This window comes from Phodopus roborovskii, unplaced genomic scaffold, assembly GCF_943737965.1.
Source record: "Phodopus roborovskii unplaced genomic scaffold, PHOROB, whole genome shotgun sequence".
In the NCBI taxonomy this organism is placed as follows: Eukaryota; Metazoa; Chordata; class Mammalia; order Rodentia; family Cricetidae; genus Phodopus; species Phodopus roborovskii.
In genome coordinates, this window is record NW_026126416.1 from 32,548,212 (window position 1) to 32,568,384 (window position 20,173).

A 20,173-nucleotide genomic window follows, 5' to 3' on the forward strand; every position below is an offset into this window, starting at 1 on the left:
CCTACATTAAATGGATAATTTTGTTAAGTTGATATGCATTTTATACATCTCACAATTATAATCAAATAAATAGCAGGGCAAGTTCCAGGTAGGGTAGTTGGAGTACTAGAGGCATACTGACACCAAGTATTTATAGCATACAACCGAGAAAGAAAAAAAAACAGACTTCACGCAGTCTTGACATATGCTCTCATTATCACAGATGAAGAAGAACTTGAGGCACAGATAAGCAAGCACAAATTTCCACAAGTCATTCTCTACTCTTGGGTCCTAGGAGGAGGATCATATTAGGAAGTCTTCAGGTCTCTGGGTGCAGAGGCTGAATAATACATGGTTGAAGCTTGCTTTATTGAGCCCATTAGATCCATGAGATTGAAGATATCCATCATTCACCTAGATATACACAGGTAGATAGACAGTCTTACCTTGAGTCAGGCGGCAGGAAGCAGTGACCTCTCGGCCATTGACTGTACAGCGTGCCCCGTGGGTAGGCCGGAGAATGACCACTCCACAAGTGCTAGTGATGGTGCAGTGGTCCCTCTCAATCCACTGGCCCTGAAGGACTAAAGAGGTGGGGGAGGGGCAACCTGAGTGGGAAATCAATCAGGAGAATGCCTCTCCCAGTTTTTACAAAATTCAACCCAACAGCCAGAATATTTCCCATCGGAACAAAAAAGGAACACCCAACACCTGAAACCACCCAGAGCGGAAAGTCTCCCTGTGTATAAGCCGCCTCCTTCCAACTCCCAGACCCAAAAGCTAGCAGCAGAAAGAAAAGCAGATGCTCAACACTTCAGAGATTCCTTTTCTCTCCAAAACCATCAGCTTCCTGTAGTAACCCTTTCAGGAACAAACAGCTGCCCATGTAGACCACCTACCAATGTCCGGTTCCTGGTCTGAATCAATTCTTCCTATTTTTGTTGTCCCCTCCTGTGGGGAGGAAAGAAGGAAGACATCCCAATATGAATAAAAATGAGACATAGCCCCATCCTCAAAGCTCAGTGCATATTTGTGTGTAATCAGTGTCTTCCCATGCCCATTTCTGCACTGTTAGAACCATTTCCCAATTTCAGTCTAAGCTGTCCTGACCTTCCATCCACTCACTCTGCAGTCCAGGAGGACAAAAGCAAACAGTAACACTAATAGTAATACACAGCACTGGCTATTTGCAAAGCCCAACAAGTGCTGACAAACTCTGAAGTCAGGGAATAGATATAGCTGCTGGTCAGAAATTCTCCAGTAAAAGAAAGGGGCAGACATAGTCTTTATTCTCAAAGCAACTAAAGTTAGTGTGGCCTGTATTTGATCAAAGATTCATGGATTGTTACCTTCTTGCTCTGTAGAGGAAGCATAACAGATGCCAAAGTCTATGAAGGGTAAAGCACAAATAGGGACAAGGTGTCTCTAGAATCAAAAGAAACTGGAAGAGAGTAGAAGAGAGCACAGGCAACTAGTGTTAATACAAGCAAACCATTGAATTAGTAGAGGACTATGGCCTTTGGGCCTTGGATTATGACAAATCCACTATAGACTATACACGATTAAGGAGGTAGAGACACGATGACAAAGATGCTTATTTGAAGGCCTATCTTCACCACTTCTTAAGTAACCATTTGCTATGTCCCAGGTATTATACTAAGTGTTTTGTAGACATCTTTTTGTTTGCTTGCTTCTCCCCTCCCCCCACCACCACCAGACAGGGTTTCTCTGTATTGCTTTGGAGCCTGTCCTGGAATACACTCTGTAGACTAGGCTGGCCTCAAACTCAGAGATACACCTACCTCTGCCTCCCAACTGCTGGGATTAAATGTATGTGCCACTATGTAGCCTGGGCTGGCCTTGAACTCTCAATTTCCTGCCTCTGCCTCCCATCATTTACAATGATGCTTGGCTTTATTTAATACTTTAACAACCCCAAATGCAACAAATGCTGGTATTACTGTGTCTTTTTTCTGTTTGTTTGTTTGGTTTTGGTTTTCCAAGACAGGGTTTTCTCTGTGTATAGTCCTGGCTGTCCTGAAACTCAACTCTGTAGACCAGGCTTGCCTTGACTTCACAGGGATCCTACCTGCCTCTACTTCCTGAGTGCTTGGATCAAAGGTGTGTGCCACCACCACCTGACTTACTGTATCCTTCTTACAGCCTTCTTAGAGGCCAGGAATCTGAAGTAAATTGTCTAGAAAACCTATTTGCTAAATAGAAAAGCTGTGGCTTTTTTCTCAGCCTCACCATAAAACCTCCCTAATGGGAGGTTTTCAAAGTGACTAAAATCACCACTAGACCACACTTTCAGCAGCAAGGACAGGGAGACCTTGTAGGTTTCCCAAGACAGCATATGAATCCTGGGAGCAAAGACATTCTGTCTTGCTTTATGCTTCTCTACCTCTCCTCCCTGAATACAAGTCAACACTGCCAAGGGAGGAGTATGATGGCTGATCTTGGCTGTCTGCTTGACTATATATGGAGACAACCAAAACCCTAGCATCTGGACAGGGCATTTTAGGATCCAATCCAAGGGAATCTCTGAGGTAAGAAGACCCATCCTGTGGTGGTTTAAGAGAGAATGTTCCCCATATCCTCATGTTTGAATGCTGGGTCCCAGTTAGTGGACCTGTTAGGGAGGAATTAAGTACGGCCTTGTCAGAGTAGGTATGTCACTGGGCTCTGAGGTTTCAACAGCCCTCACCAGGCCCAGACTTTCTCTCTCTCAGCCTTTCAGCTTTGAGATCAGATGTGAGCTCTTGGCTACTGCCCCAGTGCCGTACCATGCCATGCCTGCCTGCCTGCCTTGACTAACCCTCTGAAACTGAAAGGAAGCCCTCAATTACATGCTTTTGTTTTATAAGTTGACTTGGTCATAGTGTCTCTTCAGATCAATAAAACAGTAACTAAGACACACTCTAAATCTGGGTCACACCTTCTGGTGTCAGCCCATATAACAGGACATGGAAAGATGCTCTTTGGCTTTTTGCTTGCTTGTCCTCATTCCTGTTGGCAAGTTCATCTACTCTGTTACTAAGGCATTCCTTCACTGGTGTTACAACCTACTTCTTCTGGATTCCAATGTAGAGTTAAGACCAGATGAGTCTTTGTGGACAGAATAACTACTGGATTCTTGGCTTTTCTGTTGGGAAGCCACCACTGTTGGACTAGCTGGACCACTACCTGTAAACCATTCTAATAAATTCCCCCACCACACACCCATTTTATCAGTTCTACTTCTCTAAGTCTGCATGTTAGTTCAGGGTCTCTTGATGATGGAGTGTGTTCCTCCCAAAAGAATAAGGGCCTCAGAATATCATGAAACTATGACTAAAAGGTGATGAACTCTCAGATAACAAGCACTTAGGTGATCACTGTGTTTGCTGTTCTTTTCACTTCTTTCTGCCAGCAGTTACTGACACAAAGGTAATTATAAGTCATTACAAGGTATCAGCCATCTCTGCTCCACCCACCTGTCCTGTTCCACTAAGGAACTTTCCAAGGTGGCCCAAGAGAAAAATGTTTATACTACCAAGGTGTGTGACCAAGGGAGCAACTAAATAAAAAATGCACAGAATCTTGGATCACTACAGTTGTATACTTATTTAAGCCACAATCAAAACAAACCATACAAATAATATGTGGGATCCAGGCAGTGATGGCACATGCCTTTAATCTCAGCACTTGGGAGGCAGAGGCAGGCGATCTCTGTGAGTTTGAGGCCAGCCTGGTCTACAAAGCTACACAAAGAAACCCTGTCTTGGGAAAAGAAAAAAAAATATATATGAGGATGGGACTAGAGAGATGGCTCGTTGATTAAAAGCACTGCCTGCAGTTTTTCCAGAGGACCTGGGTTCAATTCTCAGCACCTACATGGTGGCTCACAACTTTCTGTTACTCTCGTACCAGATGATCCAATGTCCCCACATTGACCTCTGTGAGCACCAGGCATGCGCACAATACACAGACATACATGCAGGAAAAACAACCATGAAATAAAAAACACAAAACAGGAACAAAAAAGAATATGGCTCCATAAAGGGCAGAAATGCCAGAATTAGAAATAAACTAAAATGCCACCTCAGTGGTCCACTGATAGACGCACCAAGGAGCAGGGAGACTCTGAATTCACTGACTAAATGAGAATTAACAACCCTATATTCAGATGGAGTCACCACTGCCTCCAGGTCTAAGATTCAAACATAGCCATGGTTCTTACTCCTCTGCTGCTACCCCAAGCTTTCCCACCTAACATCTCACTTCCTCTCCTCACTCGAGATTCTATCAGTGATTCAGAAAATGGTGACGTTTTAAAACATCTGCCCTAGCCTCCTCACCTTGAGGTGATAAATTACAACACCTGTGCTGAGCACGTCACCTTCCAAAGCCATCAGGTGTGGCAGGCTGGAGTCGATGACCACCCCAGCCCTCCTCCTGTTGATATCCATACTATAATGCTCCATGAGTGCCTTCCAGTCATTCCACTCCCGAGTCCAGGCTTGAGTCCGCTGGTCTATCTGGAGAGGTACAAGAGATGACAGACTCCCTCCCTGTGTGGGGAGCAGACTGAAGTGCACTCGCACCTGTTACCCCAGTATTTTACTTCCTCATGATCTCTGCTGTTACTATTCAGGACCTCAAAGAGGCCCCTGTACCTTCTCATCTGTGAGTGCTTTGTGTGTTTTAAGTTTTCTTCAATAAGCAAGTATTACTTTCATAAATGGAAGCTCCTTTGATAAATGCTTACGTTTTTCCTCAGTGAGCATACATTGTTCTTTTAAATAGAAAAATATGAATGTGTCATGGTGTAAATATGAAATGCCTCACAGGCTCCTGTGTTAAAGACTTGGTCCCTAGCTGGTGGCATTGTTTTGCGATGTGATGTAAACTTGGTAAGTGGGGCCTAACTGGAGGAAGTAGGTCACAGGAAGTAGAAAGATGTAGCATGTCCCTGGCTCCTTCCTGCCTCACTTCTCATGCCCAGCTGCCATTATGTTCCCTTCACCAGGATGATCTGCCTTACCACAGGCCCTCAGCAATGGGCCAGCAACTACGGATCATGGAAACCTACAATCTGTGAAAACTCAGAGCCTGTATGTGATTCTATGTGTACACTTCTTCCGCCTCCATTGTTTGGTCATGTGTTCTGCTCTCTGTGTGTACCTGCACAGATGTGACCACATGCAGAAGCTAGAGAGGCTGACGGGTAATCCCATTCTACCTTGCTTTTTACATGGGTTCTGTGGACCTGAACTCAGGGCCTCATGTTTGTACAGTAAGAGTTCTTACCCACTCAGCAATCTCTTCAGCCCCAAAATAACCTTTCCTCCTCTCTCAGGTAGCTCTAACTCATAGCAACAGAAACCTATCACAGAATGTTATTCCAATTAACTGATATTGCCCAGATATCTACAATTACAATTACCCTTTCTGCATCTTTTTTCTTTGTTTTTCTTTTGTTTTATTTTTTGAGATAGGGTTTTTACTGTGTAGCCCTGGCTGTCCTGGAACTCACTCTACCTGCCTCTGCCTTCCAAGTGCTGGGATCAAAGGTAAGCACCACCACCTCTGCATCTTATTTTTATGTACTCTATTTTTAGGATTCCTCTTATGACCTAACATTTCTTCCCACATATGTAGCACCTTGAGTTATATTAAGTCTGCACCTGGCTCAAAGATACACACAGCACTCACTGACAGGAATCCTCCCAGACTGACTGTATGGAACTTGTCTGAAGACATGTAATAATAAAATAGCAGCAATAAACGATATAACACTGAATGATAACTAAATGCCAGGAACACAGAGTTTTATTTCTTCCTCTTCTTTTTTTGATTTAAAAATGTTGTTGAGCTTGTCTCCAAAACTTGTGTTGATGCATACAAATGTGTATTTATGGGATACCATGTATGTTTTCATTCCATGCAGATACAGTGAACATCTCTGGGTGGTGAGAACGAAGTCCTTTCCCCTATTTTATGAAGTTTCCACAGCTCACCTGGGTTGTTTTTCTTTTTCACACAATATGTTTTCTGCTCGTACTGGGTCTCATTTCCCCTGCTGTGTGCCTTCCCACTCTTGTGGATGCCCTCAGAGTTTTAAAGTCAACACATCAAAGCTTAGAGGTCTTGGGGTAAAGACTGAGGAACATGAGGGACTATGTTAAATTCAAGGTCTTTGCTCCCTTCTGGTAGACACTGTAATGATTTAAGACAGAGCCAGCAGATAAACTAGTAACTGATCAACAACTTTCTATCTAATACAGTGTCTCTGTGTGTTATTTGGGGCTAGTGTGGCTGTGGGACCAGACCGGCAGGGAAAAACCTACTCATAACAGTAATGTATGCAAAGACTTATCCTGGAAACAGAAGAATTAAGAGCACTCAGAAAAAATAATTGGAGTTAGGAAAGTAACTTCTCATAAAGGAAATACTTAGAGGAAATATGCAAAATTTATATACAAGTATTTAAAATACTCTAGCAAAATTATTTAAATATTATTGAGTTGTGTTTGTAAAACCAAGGAAACCATAAGTCACCTGTAAGGGGCTGGTTTGGACTGGGTTTCTAGCATGTGGCCAGTTATGTGGCCTGGCACACTCTAGAGAAGACTCTAATGAGAATAACTCCCCTCCCCACATCAGTTCTGGGCAGCCACCTCCACCCACGTTCACAGTCTAGATCAAATAGCAGCAGACACATATTCAAGTCCAGCTCTGCTAGCCTAGGGAAGGTGAAAGGGCTAATGAGCTTGAAATCAGTTTTACGCTCAGTTTCATCACCCATGAATAATGAAAGATACTTTGCTTCCTTGAAAGATTGGTACTCTTCTTCATATCTTAGTTATTAGTTATATATTAGTCATATATATATGTATATGTGACTAATAGTCATATATTAGTTATTAGTTATAACTTTTTTAAATTTTAGATAAAAAAGGAGACATTTGGCGATATTTTGTTTGTGCTCTAACAAATAAAGCTTTCCTGAAAATTAGAGGTAGAGCTTTAATCCCAGCAACAGGTAGGTGGAGACAGGAAGTTATATGGCTGGGCAGAGAGGAATATAAGATGGAAGGAGACAGGAACTAGCCCTCTTTGGTCTGAGGATTTCATAGAGGAAGGAACTCTAGTGGCTGGCTGCTCTGCTTATCTGACTCTGGGTTTTTATTACTAAGAACAATTAGGACTCATGCTACAGGGTGGTATTAAGATGAGGCAATGAGCCTCATCAAAGAACATAGATTAAAAAAATATGGGTTAATTTAAGTTATAAGAACTAGTTAGGAACAAGCCTAAGGTAAGGGAGAGTTTTTATAATTAATAAGTCTCTGTGTTGTTATTTGGGGCTAGTGGCGGAAAAGAAAGTCTGACTACAACAGAATTGTGGCGATATGAGAGATCTGATAATAGGATTTAAATCCATGACCAACAAAACCCCTCAAAAAAAAACCATCCAACCAACCAAACAAACAAAAAAAGAAAACAACAAAGGTCTGGGTTTTTTTCTTTTAAATGTCTATGGGAATCACAGTTATTCTGCTTCTCCATTCTTCCTTAGTGGGTCTTTTTGCTTTTACTCTTTCATACTCTATTGGATGTCACCAATCTGATTCAAGAAGCTGACCCCACATACATCACATTCATCCTTTCTGAACTGGCTTTCATCTTCTGTTCGCAACTCTGCATGGTGAACACTGTCTTCCCTACAGCACATGCTTCCATGCCGTCACTGTCCCGTGCCACTCTCCCAGCTCATGGCTTTGCTTATGTTATCTCTCCCTCATGCAAAATGCTCTTCTCCCTCTCTAACAACTATCAGTCCTTCAAAGTCTGCTTCAAAGCCAGTTCTCTGCCTGCCAGCACATGATTGCTGCTCCAAAAATTACAGGCTATAATGGTTTCTTCCTTATCAGACACCTCATGAAGCACTCCAACCTCTATGTATCCATCTAAATGGTCTGTGGCCACCTGAGGCACGGACTCCTGTAACCCTTGAAGCTTCACACTGAGTGCTCAATCTGTGAATACATGCTAGTTACCTGACTAGGAAATTTACTAGATTTGCTAACTATAAAATAATTTTTCTAGGCTACTCACACTATCCAAACGAGGCTATCATGAACCTGAGAAAATAACTACAAAGAAAGCCATTACTATCAACTAAGGCAAATACCTTCCCTACTCAAGGCTCAATGAAAGAAAAATGATTCTGAACTACAAAGACCCTTTCAGCCCCACCAAGGGGAGTACACTTAGATGAGCAATAACAGAAGGAGACAGCAAACTTACTTCCAGGATATTTGAAAGGTTTGCAAATCCTTCTGGAGGACTAGCTCCTTCTTATCCAGTTCATCATTTAATAAGCTGAAGTTCCTCTGCACAGAGGTTGGGGGAGTGGGGGGCTGATGAGTTCTGATGTTTTCCATCAACTACAATTAAGTTTCATCATTACACTTAAGAAGGATAAAGTATAGATAAAACAAAGACTTTACCACCAACATCAGAAATAAGTCAGGAACATTTGGTATTTGGGCTCATGTAAGTACAAAGGAGGAGAATTGAAATAAATTTTTCTCTAGGGCCCAATTCCACTTATCTGTCTCCACAAAGAGCAAGGGCCAATAAGGCAAGTGTCTTCTATATAAGAGGTGGCACAAGGAGAGGGCATCCAGCTATCTGAAGCTACACAGAAAAATCAGGGAAATCCTTCTGCCTTTGATCCATCACTGTCCACTGAAAACAGGAAGCACAGAGTCATCTAGATGCTCTGCAAGCCCAACAACCTGAGTAATATCCCCAGAGGCCAAGGGAGAAGGTCAGAACCAACTCTAGAAAGCTGTCTTCTGACCTCTCCACTCATGGTCACACAAACACACAATAATAATAAAATTTGAAAACATGGACATGGCAAACCCCACCCATGGGGGGGACAAGACCACCCATCATTTGAATATGGAAGTATTGGCTGCCACATACCAGTTCAAATCTCAGTAGCATGGCTTTCAGCCTATCAATCTCCTCCCTGAGTTCTCGGATGAGCTTCACATTGGCATCCTGAAACACAGAGAACTCAGTCACCACTGGCTCATAGCAGGTCCCAAACTACTATGAAGAGCTAGTTTGGAGAGCTGTTGTTCTTTGGGAGTGACTTCTCAAAGTATAATCCCAGACCCACAGTATCAGATTCATTCAAGAACATGTGACAAATGCAAATTCTGGCTTCACCCCAAAAAGCAGTTCTTGAGAGTTGGGATTCAACCATGTTTAACAAACTATTCAGGTGACTCTTTTGCATATGAACTTTGAAAATCACCTTAGAATAGGCCAGGGAAGCTCACAAATGCTAATCCTCTTGTATGAGGATTAAATCTGATACATGCTTAATCGCACTGCCTTTGAAAACAGCTCCTAGGTGGGCTAGGTATGTCTGTTCATCAGCTGTAACCCCTGCTCTGAAACATTTCACTGAAATCTCCAAGAGGTAAGAAATACTTGCAATGTTCTTGTCATTACCCTGCTTTCAAAACCACAATTTCTTCATACTCCCAGTTTAATCCAAAAGAGAAGTCAACTGCAATTTATACAATAAAACTCAGACACAGTTATCAGTATTAATTAAAAATGAAAGCATCAAACAGAAGCTTCCAACTGACTTTTCTTAGAGTGGCAATCTTACACTAGGGATCATCTGAAGAATGGCCTTAAAGAAACACCTGGAGGAAATTACAAAGTTTATAAAATTACAAAGAAACACTCGAAAACAGTAGAGATCATAGAAAGGCAGGGACTACATTGGGAGAAAGGAGCATCGTTTGCAGAAGGCAAGTCTGGATGAAAACTGTGCTCATTACTGCTCTGTCAACTTGACACAGCTCGTCATCTGGGAAACTGGAACCTCCACAAGAAAACGCCTGTATCAGACTGGCCTACAGGCAAGCCTGTGGGGTATTTTCTTGATTATTGATTGATAGGGAGGGTCCGGCTGACTGTGGACAATGTCACTTCTAGGTAGGTAGTCCTAGACTCAAGGTATGCAAAACTCAAGATGAATGAGCCAGCAAGTAGAATAGTTCCAGGTTTCTACCTCAGCTTCCTGAGATGATTAACTATAATCTATATGATGTGCCAACCCCCTTTTTTTGTGGGGGGAGGCTGAATAAGATATATCCTGTAAGTCTTAGACATTTGAATACTAAGTTGGTGGCTATTTGGGGAGGATAAGGAGGTGTGGCCTTGCCAGAGGGAATGCATCTCTGTGAGTGGGTTTTGAGATTTCAAAGCCATTGCTAGCCAGCTCTCTCTGCCTCCTGTGAGACTGAGATGTAAGCTCTCAGCTGCTGCTCCACACACTTGACACCTGCTACATCTACTTTGCCACCAAGGACTCTAACCCTCTGGGACTATAAGCCCCAAATAAACTCTTACTTCTTCTATAAGTTGCCTTGGTTATGGCATTTTACCCCACAACAGAAAAGTGAGAAATGCACCTCTTTTCCCAAAGTTGCTTTTCTTCAATGTCTTATCATGACAACGGAGAAGCTAACTATGACAAAAATAATGAGTAAAAAAAAACAGAGAATACAGAACTTCAAACTGTATTAGACTGGGACTTCCAATGAAGGCCTTACCTCATTCACCTGTGGCTTGTTGACGATGTTTTTGGCATTGGATGCATATCTCAGAGTACTCATGGTCTCACTGTAGCTGGTATGTGCAGGGGACACAGCTGAGGTAGAAAGATAAAGCTGAGAAATACACTGGGGTCCTTCCACCCCAGCTTTACTCACTTGTCTTACTGCTAATGCCCCCACTGCATGAGATACTCTTGAGAGACTGAGGAACAAAAGTGGTCAGTACATTTTCTAGGCACAATACTAGCTCCAAAGAGAAGCAGATCCGGCATCCCACTTACTGGCAACCATGATGGTTTTGGAGTTGCCTCCGAGGCTCTCCTTCAGTAGCCAGGTCAGCACAGAGTCCCGGTATGGGATGTAAGACTGCCTCCTTACAGGTCCCCCTCCACTGCTGGTCCCAGATGCAGTGCTAGGAATCCCACTGTCACCTCCACTGCTGGCTGCACTACTGAGGCTTTGACAGCTGCTGAACACTTGGGAGTTTTGAGCTTAATATTTAAAAAAAAAAAGAAGACTAAGAAGAAGTAGAATACAGAAGGGATTATGAAGCAATTACACTAAAACAAAGCAACTGCAGAACACAGAGTGAGTATCATACTCATTTTCTGCACATGCTGGGAGACTGAAGCTTATATCAGACTTTGAACTTGGGATATGGACCATTTTAACATGATTCTATAATAATGGTTACTGATATTCTTTCTAAAACCACCAGGTTTTCATGCTCAAACCAAAAAGTAACCCTACCAAAAAATAATCTTGAAAGCATCTACCCTAATTTGACAAAATGAAAGTAGTATGAGTTATTCCAAAGTCTCCCTCCCACTCCAACCACCCTGAATTCATCAGCAAAATACCTAAAGTGGAGATGACAATCCCCAGAGTCACAAGAGACTTGTTGATATTGGCACCTTCAGTAATCCGGTTCTTGCAGTAACTGGGATCTGCTCTCTCACTAGAACAGAACAATAAAAGTAAAAACTAAAGCAAACAGGACACTATTCTACATGCTTTTGGACCCACCATGTTGCAACAGACCCATAGAACCAGTTCCCTTATATTACTCTTTCCTGTGTCATTATCCTGAACACTTTCCTTCTTTCTGGAATCAGACAGAAGCAGATCCAGCATCCCATTTAGTGGCAACCATGACAGTTTGGAGTTGCCTCCAAAGGAGGCTCTCCTCAGCATCGAGGTCAGCATAGAGCCCCAGAACGGGATGTAAGACTGTAAGACTGACTCCACACAGACCCCTCTGTAAATCCTGCTAGTGACTTTTTGATGAGGGGAGGGGAGTGCCAGAGCACTTTAGGCCAAACAATGCCAGTCTACAGTATTGATGGTAGCAGTCTCTCACAGGTAGACTTGCTTGCTGATACTCCTTCAGACAGGACTGAGCTTCCCCAACCCCTCACTACATCGCTGTGCTGGGACTAAAGCCAGGGCTACACCGTCACACTTAGTTTTTAAGACAGTGATGCTCATTTTTTGTTTTTGGTTTTTTTGTTTTGTTTTGGTTTGGTTTGGTTTTTTTTTTTTTTTTGAAATTCCATATTGAAAAAATTTTGTTATATATTATTGGTGTTTTACTCTTCTGTCTCTTTTTGGTTGTTTTGAAGGGCCCACCACCCAGCTCCCAAGTCAATCACACAGGGAGTCTTATTATTACTTATGAATACCTGGCCTTAGCTTGGCTTGTTGCTAGCCAGCTTTTCCTAACTTTAAGTATCCTGTTAACCTTTTGCCTCTGGGCTGTTCCTGTTCTCTTACTTCTGTAAATTTTATTCTTACTCTGTGGATTGCTGTGTAACTAGATGGCTGGGTGGCTGACCCTGATGTCCTCTCCTTGATCAGCTCTCTTCCTATTTATACTCTTGGCCTGCCAGCTCCTGTTTCACTATTGGACATTCAGCTTTTTTATTAGTACCGCCAGGTGTTCTAGACAGGTACAGTAACACAGCTTCACAGAGTTAAACAAAGGCAGCATAAACAAGTCACACACCTTAAAATAATATTCCCCAACAATCACATACTTTCATATGACATCATCCTCAAATTTTTCTTCTTTCTGAATACATATTTGGCTACAATATGAATACAGTATGAATGCTTACTTCTAATAACTCAAAGCACAATATCTTTTTTAAAAATATAAAGTAGTTTATACAGCTACAGTTGATGGAAAAAGTATACTAACTTAGCTTATTTCATAGAACAGTTGTTTTTTAATCCTGTCTGCACAATGAGATCAATGCAACACCAGACTTTTCCTCACCTACATAATCACTCATTATTCTGATGTGAGATGTAGACTTTATAAGGTGCCTTGTTTTTCAAAAAGACAGGGCTTCTCTGTGCAGCCCTGGCTGTCCTGGGACTCACTCAGGAGACCATGCTGGCTTTGAATTCAGAGAGATCCACCTGCCTCTGCCTCCTGAGTGCTGGAACTCAAAATGTGCTTGGGAAGTTTTAAAAGGTCCCAACAGGTAGTTGAGACTCATATCCTAGGATATGGAAGAATTTCCCAGTTCTTGACCTTTAAGCTAGCATTCAAGAATTCCTTCTTTTGTAATCTCAGGGTGATTAAAACATTTAAACAAGGCAAAACCTAGGATCACACCTATTCCATGTAAAGTGGGCAAGAAGCAAGGCCGTGTCAAGGGAACAATAATTCTCCCTGGCTTTGAAACCCCAATTACCTGCCTGCTAGGTCCACAAGGTTGATCTTGCTGACAGTCTCTGAGGGGAGGTTATTCTGGAGGATTGCCTAAAAGACAAACACCATTTAAAGTTGACATTCAGAATGATTAGCACCCCCCATACTGTCCTCACCAAAGTCCTAAATCAGCATCATTTCATTAAAATCACAACACAACTTACATCGAGCAGGGAAAAGCTCCAGACGCTGAGTAGTTTTAGGAGCACTAAGAATGTTAGTGCCACTTATCAAGCAAGCCAATCAATGGACTCTGACTTTCACCAGCAAAGAGCCACAGCAGGTATGATAACCCTCGATCAGGTCTGTTATTCTGCCCAGTCATAGCATGTTGGTTTTCTAGGGTAAGAACTTTACATGTTCCATTCAGCAATCCACCACCAACAAAACTATTTCTCATTATTTCTCCTCCCCAAACTCAATGTGGGTTTGTTTTATAATTTTTTGGTTTTTTTCCAGACAAGGTTTCTCTGTGTAGTCCTAGCTGGCCTAGAACTTACTCTGTAGACCAGGCTGGCCTCAAACTCATAGGGTTAGGGTTAAGAGAGATCTACCTGCCTCTTTTTCCTGAATGCTAGGATTAAAGACATTTATCACCAAGCCTGGCTTGCTTTATAAATTTTTAAAGATTTGGCTGGGCGGTGGTAGTGCATGCCTTTAATTACAGTACTCGGGGGGCAGAGGCAGGTTCTATGCGAGTTCAAGGCCAGCCTGGTCTACAGCTCAAGTGTTAGGACAGGCTCTAAAGCTACACAGAGAAATCCTGTCTCAAAAAAATAACAACAAAAAATTAAGATTTATTTTAATTATTTTATTTTAGTTTTTTAATTGTATGTATGTGTGTTTGTGTCTCTGGGGGCTGTGTGCATGTGAGTGTAAGTACCACAGCATGTTGGAAGGTGCCAGATACCCTGAAGATACAGGTAGGTGTGAGCTGCCTGACCTTGGTGCTAGGAACAGAATTTAGATCTTTTGCAAGAGCAGTAAACACTCTTCACTGTAGAGCCATTTTTCCAGCCCTATCTATAAAATGTTCATCATCAAAATAAAGTTTTAGAATATTTCCAGTTACCCTCAATTTCTTTCAAATGTGTTTGGAATTAATCTTTGCTCCCATCTCCAGCTCAAGTAATCACTATTCAACACTATTCAATACAAGTCTGCCTTTTGGAATATTTCCTAAAACTGGAATCATACAATATTTGGTCTTCTTTTGCTGGGCATATTTTGAGACTCAAATACCCTAAAGCATGTATCATTAGTTCATGTTTACTGAGTATTCCATTGTATAGATATGTGTCATGGTTATCTATTTACTTCTCAAAAGACATTAGGCAATTACAAATAAAGCTGCTGTGAATACTTGCATACAACAGTATCAAACACTGTCCCTAGGAACCAAGCAATCATTCAAACCAAAAACTGGGTGTGCAGCATTTGCTTGGTATCCATAAGACACTGTAAATTTCTAATTTACATTATCGATTCTGTCATCTTCAATGATAAATATAGATCATTCCTATTAATTGTCAGGTAAGCTGCGTCTTCAGAGATCTGATGTTGCAAATGACCAGAAAACCAGTGTTTCACCTAGTGCTGATGAAAATTAGCCACAGGTTTGGAAGCTAGAGCCTCATGATGAAGAGTGTGAATGTGATCAATGGCAGGCATGTTTCATTTTTATAAATCTATCAAAATTAGTCTGGGTACAAACTGTCCTAATTAATAATAACTCCAAATCAAGAGTCCTCTAATTGTTAGTGGACTGAAGGCTTAATGATATGAGATTAAAGTGTGAAAAAACTTGCATACAGGTTTTTTATGGGTAAGACTTCTGGTCTGTTGGCTAGACAGATACCTAGGAGGGAATGTTGCCTGGGTCATATGATTAGGTATTCTCTAACTTTTTAAGAAAGACCCATACTGATTTAATAAGTGACATATTCTGAACTGTTATGAACAAAGATAAGCAGAAGATAATGGAGAAGTCAGTTGTATCAGAGAACATGTAAGTACAAAGGCAGGAGGAAAAGAAGAGAAAGTAGTGGAAGAAAGTAATCACAACGCATGAGAAAGAATTCTTCCAGTAAGAAGGACACCAACCTGTGTGTAGTGGACAGTGAAGATGGCATGGGATCTGCTGCTGGCCTCGTGAACATGGGTGGCTGCTGTGATCCTGTGCAGACAAGACAAAGCTGTTAGGACTATTTAAGCATGGTGGAACCTAAGAGACCTTTCTGAACATAAGAAGTGTTAGGACTGAGGTTAAGGAGCTGCTTTAGTGAGTGAAGGCACCTGCTGCCAAGTCTGACAACCTGACTTCAAACCCTAGGACCCACATGGCAGCTCACAACCATCTGTAACTCCAGCTGCTCTGTGGGCACAGCACACATGTAGTGCACATACATTCCAGCAAGACAATCATTCATATAAAAGTAATAAATATTAAAAAGAAATACGAATAGTCCAAAGAAGGCAGAGCAGCACTCTAGGTACTATTATCTGACAATAAAAAAAGAGAGTTATTTCACACTAACATTAAAACAGTTTTGAAATTTTAAAAGCAAAATTCCAGAGTGTGGTGGTTTGAAAGAAAACGGCCCCCAAAGGGAGTGGCACTGTTAGAAGGTGTGGCCTTGTTGGAAGAAGTGTGTCACTGTGGAGGTGGGCTTTGAGGTCTCTGGCTCAAGCTTCCCTCAGTGTGATTTTAAGTCAACTTCCTCTTGTCTGTAAGATGTAGGACTCTTACCTACTCCAGCACCATGTCTACCTGCACACCACCATGCTCCCCATCATGATAATGGACTGAACCTCTAAAACTATAAACCTGTCCCAATTAAATGTCTTCTTTATAAGAGTTGCCATGGTCATTGTGTCTCTTCATAGCAACAGAAACTCTAAGACAAAGAGTAAAAATGAGAATATTTAGGTGCTATTAACCTGAAACAATATCCCAAAGATAGACCTATTTTAAATATGACAAGTAACTTGTATTGAAAATGGTGATTTACACCTGAAATCCCAGCACTTGAGAGATAAAAGTAGCAGGATTGTTAAACTTGACACCAGACTGGACAAACCTTATATCATTCAGAAACAAGGCTAGGCAGATGGCTCACTGATTAAAAAGCCAGGCACTGTGGCACATATCTGTAACCTAATGCTGGGAGGTAGAGATAGGAAGATCTCAGAGTGCTTTCTAGGCAACAGGTCTAGCCAATCAGTGAGCTCCAGATTTGGTGAGAGGCCCTGCCTTAAAACAAAGGTGGAAGGTAGTAGAGAAAGACACCTGACATTTACTTCTCTATATACACATACACAAATACATAGATAAGTAAATAATTTTAAAAACCAACAACCACACACAGAAAAAAGGCAAGTGTGGTGTACATGAGCTGCAGAAGCTTCACAGAGAGCCTAGTTATAAAGCAGGATATTCACCCATCAGTGTCAAGGAGCCTTGGAGCTAAGGTCTTGAACTGCCATGTTTAAATGAGGAGCTCACAGCCACTCTTAGAAATCCATCCCAATGTTAATCCCTAAATTGAATCTCCTCTTTATATAAATCTAGGTCAATGACCTTCTGTCTAAAACCATCTCTGACTATTTCACTGTCTTCTCTAGGGAGCTGGAGGATAAAAAAGACTAAAAAATCTAAGAGGTGTTCCCATAACTCAAGAATGTGGAGAGTTAGTTAAAACTAACTCACGTTTGTTGGCACTGGGAATTAAACCTAGGGCTCATGCTAGGCAACCATTCTACCACTACGCTACATTTCAGCTCATTCCCTCATACAGCCCAGGTTGGCTTCAAAGTGTGAGCTGAGAATGGCTTTGAACTTCTGGTCTTCCTACTTCTGCTGGGATTACAGCTGTGTATTATCACACCTGGCTTATTTGGTGATAGAGATTATACACAAGGCAAATGCCATGCCAACAGAACTACATTCCCAGCTCCTTGAACTCCTTTTTATTTTTTTCCAAAAAGAAAAAAGAAAAAAATTAGATTTAATTATTGTATGTGTATGAGTGTTTTGCCAGTATGTATGTATTTATTGTACTACATATATACCTGGTGCCTGAAAATTTCAGAAAAGACTTCAGATGCCCTGAAAATGGAGGCACAGACTGCTGTGAGTCTTCATGTGGGTGCTGGGAATTGAACCTGGGTCCTCAAACTCATTACATAGGCTAGGCAGATCTCAAACTTATAATCCTGCCTCAATCAAATTTACTCATCATGCTTTACCCTCTCCAACTGCTGGGATTACTTTTTTGTTTTTTGAGTCTCTCCCCCTCCTCCACACTGAACTAATCCCCAACCCCAAGGTCTGTCTATATAGCCCTGGAATTTGCTGTGTAGACCAGGCTGTTCTTGAACTCACAGAGGTCTGCCTGGTGTGTACCACTGCACCCAGCTTGAATCCTAACTCTTAATGCTTCAGGAGCTCAGCTTATTCTGAAAACCAGGCAGAAGTCTTTCTGAGAGAATTCCATGAAATTCTGAGACTAAAATGTTAAATTTAAATGTTTTCCTTTGTTTTTTAGTTAAACAAGATAAATACAAGACTCTCTCTCTCTCTCTATATATATATATATATGTATATATATACACACACACATATATATATACATACATACATATACATATATATACATACATATATATATATATATATTTTTTTTTTTTTTCCTTCTCCCAGGGAAAAAAGCTTCCCCCTAGACGTTTGTTAGAAGTCAGGGTAAATGAAAAACATGAAATGTTATCACAATGCACAGTAGCTTCTGGGACACTTAAGTCACTCTTCCTAGTTCCATATGCCTATAATGTGTAAAACTAGAAGAAAAATAGTTTTATTAATCATTTTATGCTATATTCATCTTTGCCAAGCTTTAAAAATGGTACTGCCCAATATTATTATGTCCAGAATAAACTCCTTTGTAGTGAGAAGAGCAGTAATTCTTAGTCATGTTCTGTTCCAAGGCCTTCTGGATGGGCACTGCAAGGGAGTGTGGAGAGACCACTACAAAGCTGGCCATACTCTCCCAAGGACAGGGGAACACAGGCTGGCAACAGGAGGCTGCACCCCCACTCCCCCAACAAACCTGTTTTACCTGTTTGCTATCCCCTCCTCCAGGAGCTGGATAACTTCTTGATAGTTGGTAACTACATGCTGAGATAGACCTGTCAAATTTGTGAAAGGAGAAAAGAAATCAAATGAACTTTTCTGGTAAACTTAACCTTTTCTTGTACGTTTATCTTTTTTCCCCTATGAGTTTGAAGCAGGCCCACCATAGTGCACATATGGAGTGAAAGGACAATTTACAGGAGTCACTTCTCTGTCTACCATACAGGACCCAAGAATTGAACTCAGGTCATCAGACTTGATGGCAAGAACCTCTAGGCCCAATGAGCCATCTTACCAGCTCCAATTTTTTATTATGTTTATTAATTTGTATATTTAGCAATTCTCTGTCTCTGTCTCTCTCTCTGTGTTTGTTTGTTTTTGAGATAAGGTTTCAAAAAAAACAGCCTTAGCGGTATAATAGCCCTAGCTATCTTGTAATTTGCTTTATAGATCCATTTGCCTCTGCCTCCTAAGTCCACCACTAGGCTTTTATTTACCATTCTTCATAAGCTAGAATGAGGAAACCTGACTAGTAAGATCACTCAGATAACAAATTAATAAATATGTATCGAAACCTCTCATCAGGTGGTGTGATGGATTCTAGAAATGCCAGCATATTTCCACATAGATTACAGCTTAGAATTCATGTAATGGCCCCGCTAACCACAAAAAAAAAAAAAAAATTCCTCACAGCTTTACTATGGAAGTTGTAAGAAATCTCCTCCCATTCATTGGTCCTCTCAAAATCCCTAACAGGAAGGTGATGTTTTACCCACAAGGTGGCAGACTCAGCTTGGTATACAAAATATGTCTCTCTCCTTTTACAGTTTATAACATGAACTTACACTATACAACACATTACAGGCAAATGCCATAGAAGTAGGGGACAAACAAAAATGCTGAGCAAATTAGAGCAGGGTGGGCTCTGTGGATAAAGCAAGGCTAGAACAAGCCATTTCAGAATGGAAAGGTTTGAGACAGCTGGAAAGGGAACCTGTGCTAGAGAGCATCTGTAGAGTATCAGAGGCTCAGGAACAAGACAATGCCACAGGTCTATTGCTAAATAAATGTATATAAAAACTGACAAAGTAATCTGAATAGTGACTGGGTTGCAGTAGGGTGGCTTCAAGTAATTTTCTTAGCAACTTTCAAGGAATGAAGAGACAAGGTTGTAGCTTACAACACACCCAAATTACACCCCTATTCAATTTTTGTTTGTTTTATTTTTTGAAACAGAGTCTCTAGCCCAGGCTGCTCTTGCACTCAAGACAATTGTCTTGCCTCAGTCTCCTGAGTGCAGAGATTATAGACATAATGTCTGCTTAGACATTCACTTCTTATAGAAAGAAACCTAAATGACTATAAGCTAGGAACAAGTTGAGTTAGAAATAAATAAGATTTTGCAAAGACTGCAGCTAAGCTTCAAAAAGTCTTACTCCTTAAACTCAGCTTACTTCTAAATTGCTCGTGTTCATAGAAACTTAGTATAAAAAAAAGAGATACCAGTTCCTAAGGACAGGTTTACAAATACTGTCTGGCATAAGACTTATAAGCAAACCAAGCAGACATGTAGACCTGGGAATATAAATGAAGATAGACAGATAGAAAGAAGAAAAGGAAGGAAGGAAGGAAAATAGATAGATAGATAAATAGATATATATAGATACAGATTTAGATTTGCTTTTTCAAGATCGAGTTTCTCTGTGAAAC

General features: G+C 41.2%; 1 protein-coding gene across 1 annotated transcript in view; it reads right to left on the minus strand.

Annotated features, from left to right (window-relative positions):
* Window positions 1-20,173, minus strand: part of Stard9 (StAR related lipid transfer domain containing 9) — a 94,303-nt gene that overhangs the window by 28,499 nt on the left and 45,631 nt on the right. Inside the window, exons 8-17 of the mRNA XM_051183618.1 lie at window positions 18,450-18,519; window positions 15,439-15,511; window positions 13,319-13,386; window positions 11,477-11,574; window positions 10,898-11,107; window positions 10,614-10,711; window positions 8,962-9,039; window positions 4,320-4,499; window positions 879-930; window positions 426-563 (exon numbers count right to left, since the gene is read on the minus strand). Coding sequence (XP_051039575.1) covers window positions 426-563; window positions 879-930; window positions 4,320-4,499; window positions 8,962-9,039; window positions 10,614-10,711; window positions 10,898-11,107; window positions 11,477-11,574; window positions 13,319-13,386; window positions 15,439-15,511; window positions 18,450-18,519 — 1,065 coding nt within the window. The remainder of the gene's footprint in view (window positions 1-425; window positions 564-878; window positions 931-4,319; window positions 4,500-8,961; window positions 9,040-10,613; window positions 10,712-10,897; window positions 11,108-11,476; window positions 11,575-13,318; window positions 13,387-15,438; window positions 15,512-18,449; window positions 18,520-20,173) is intronic.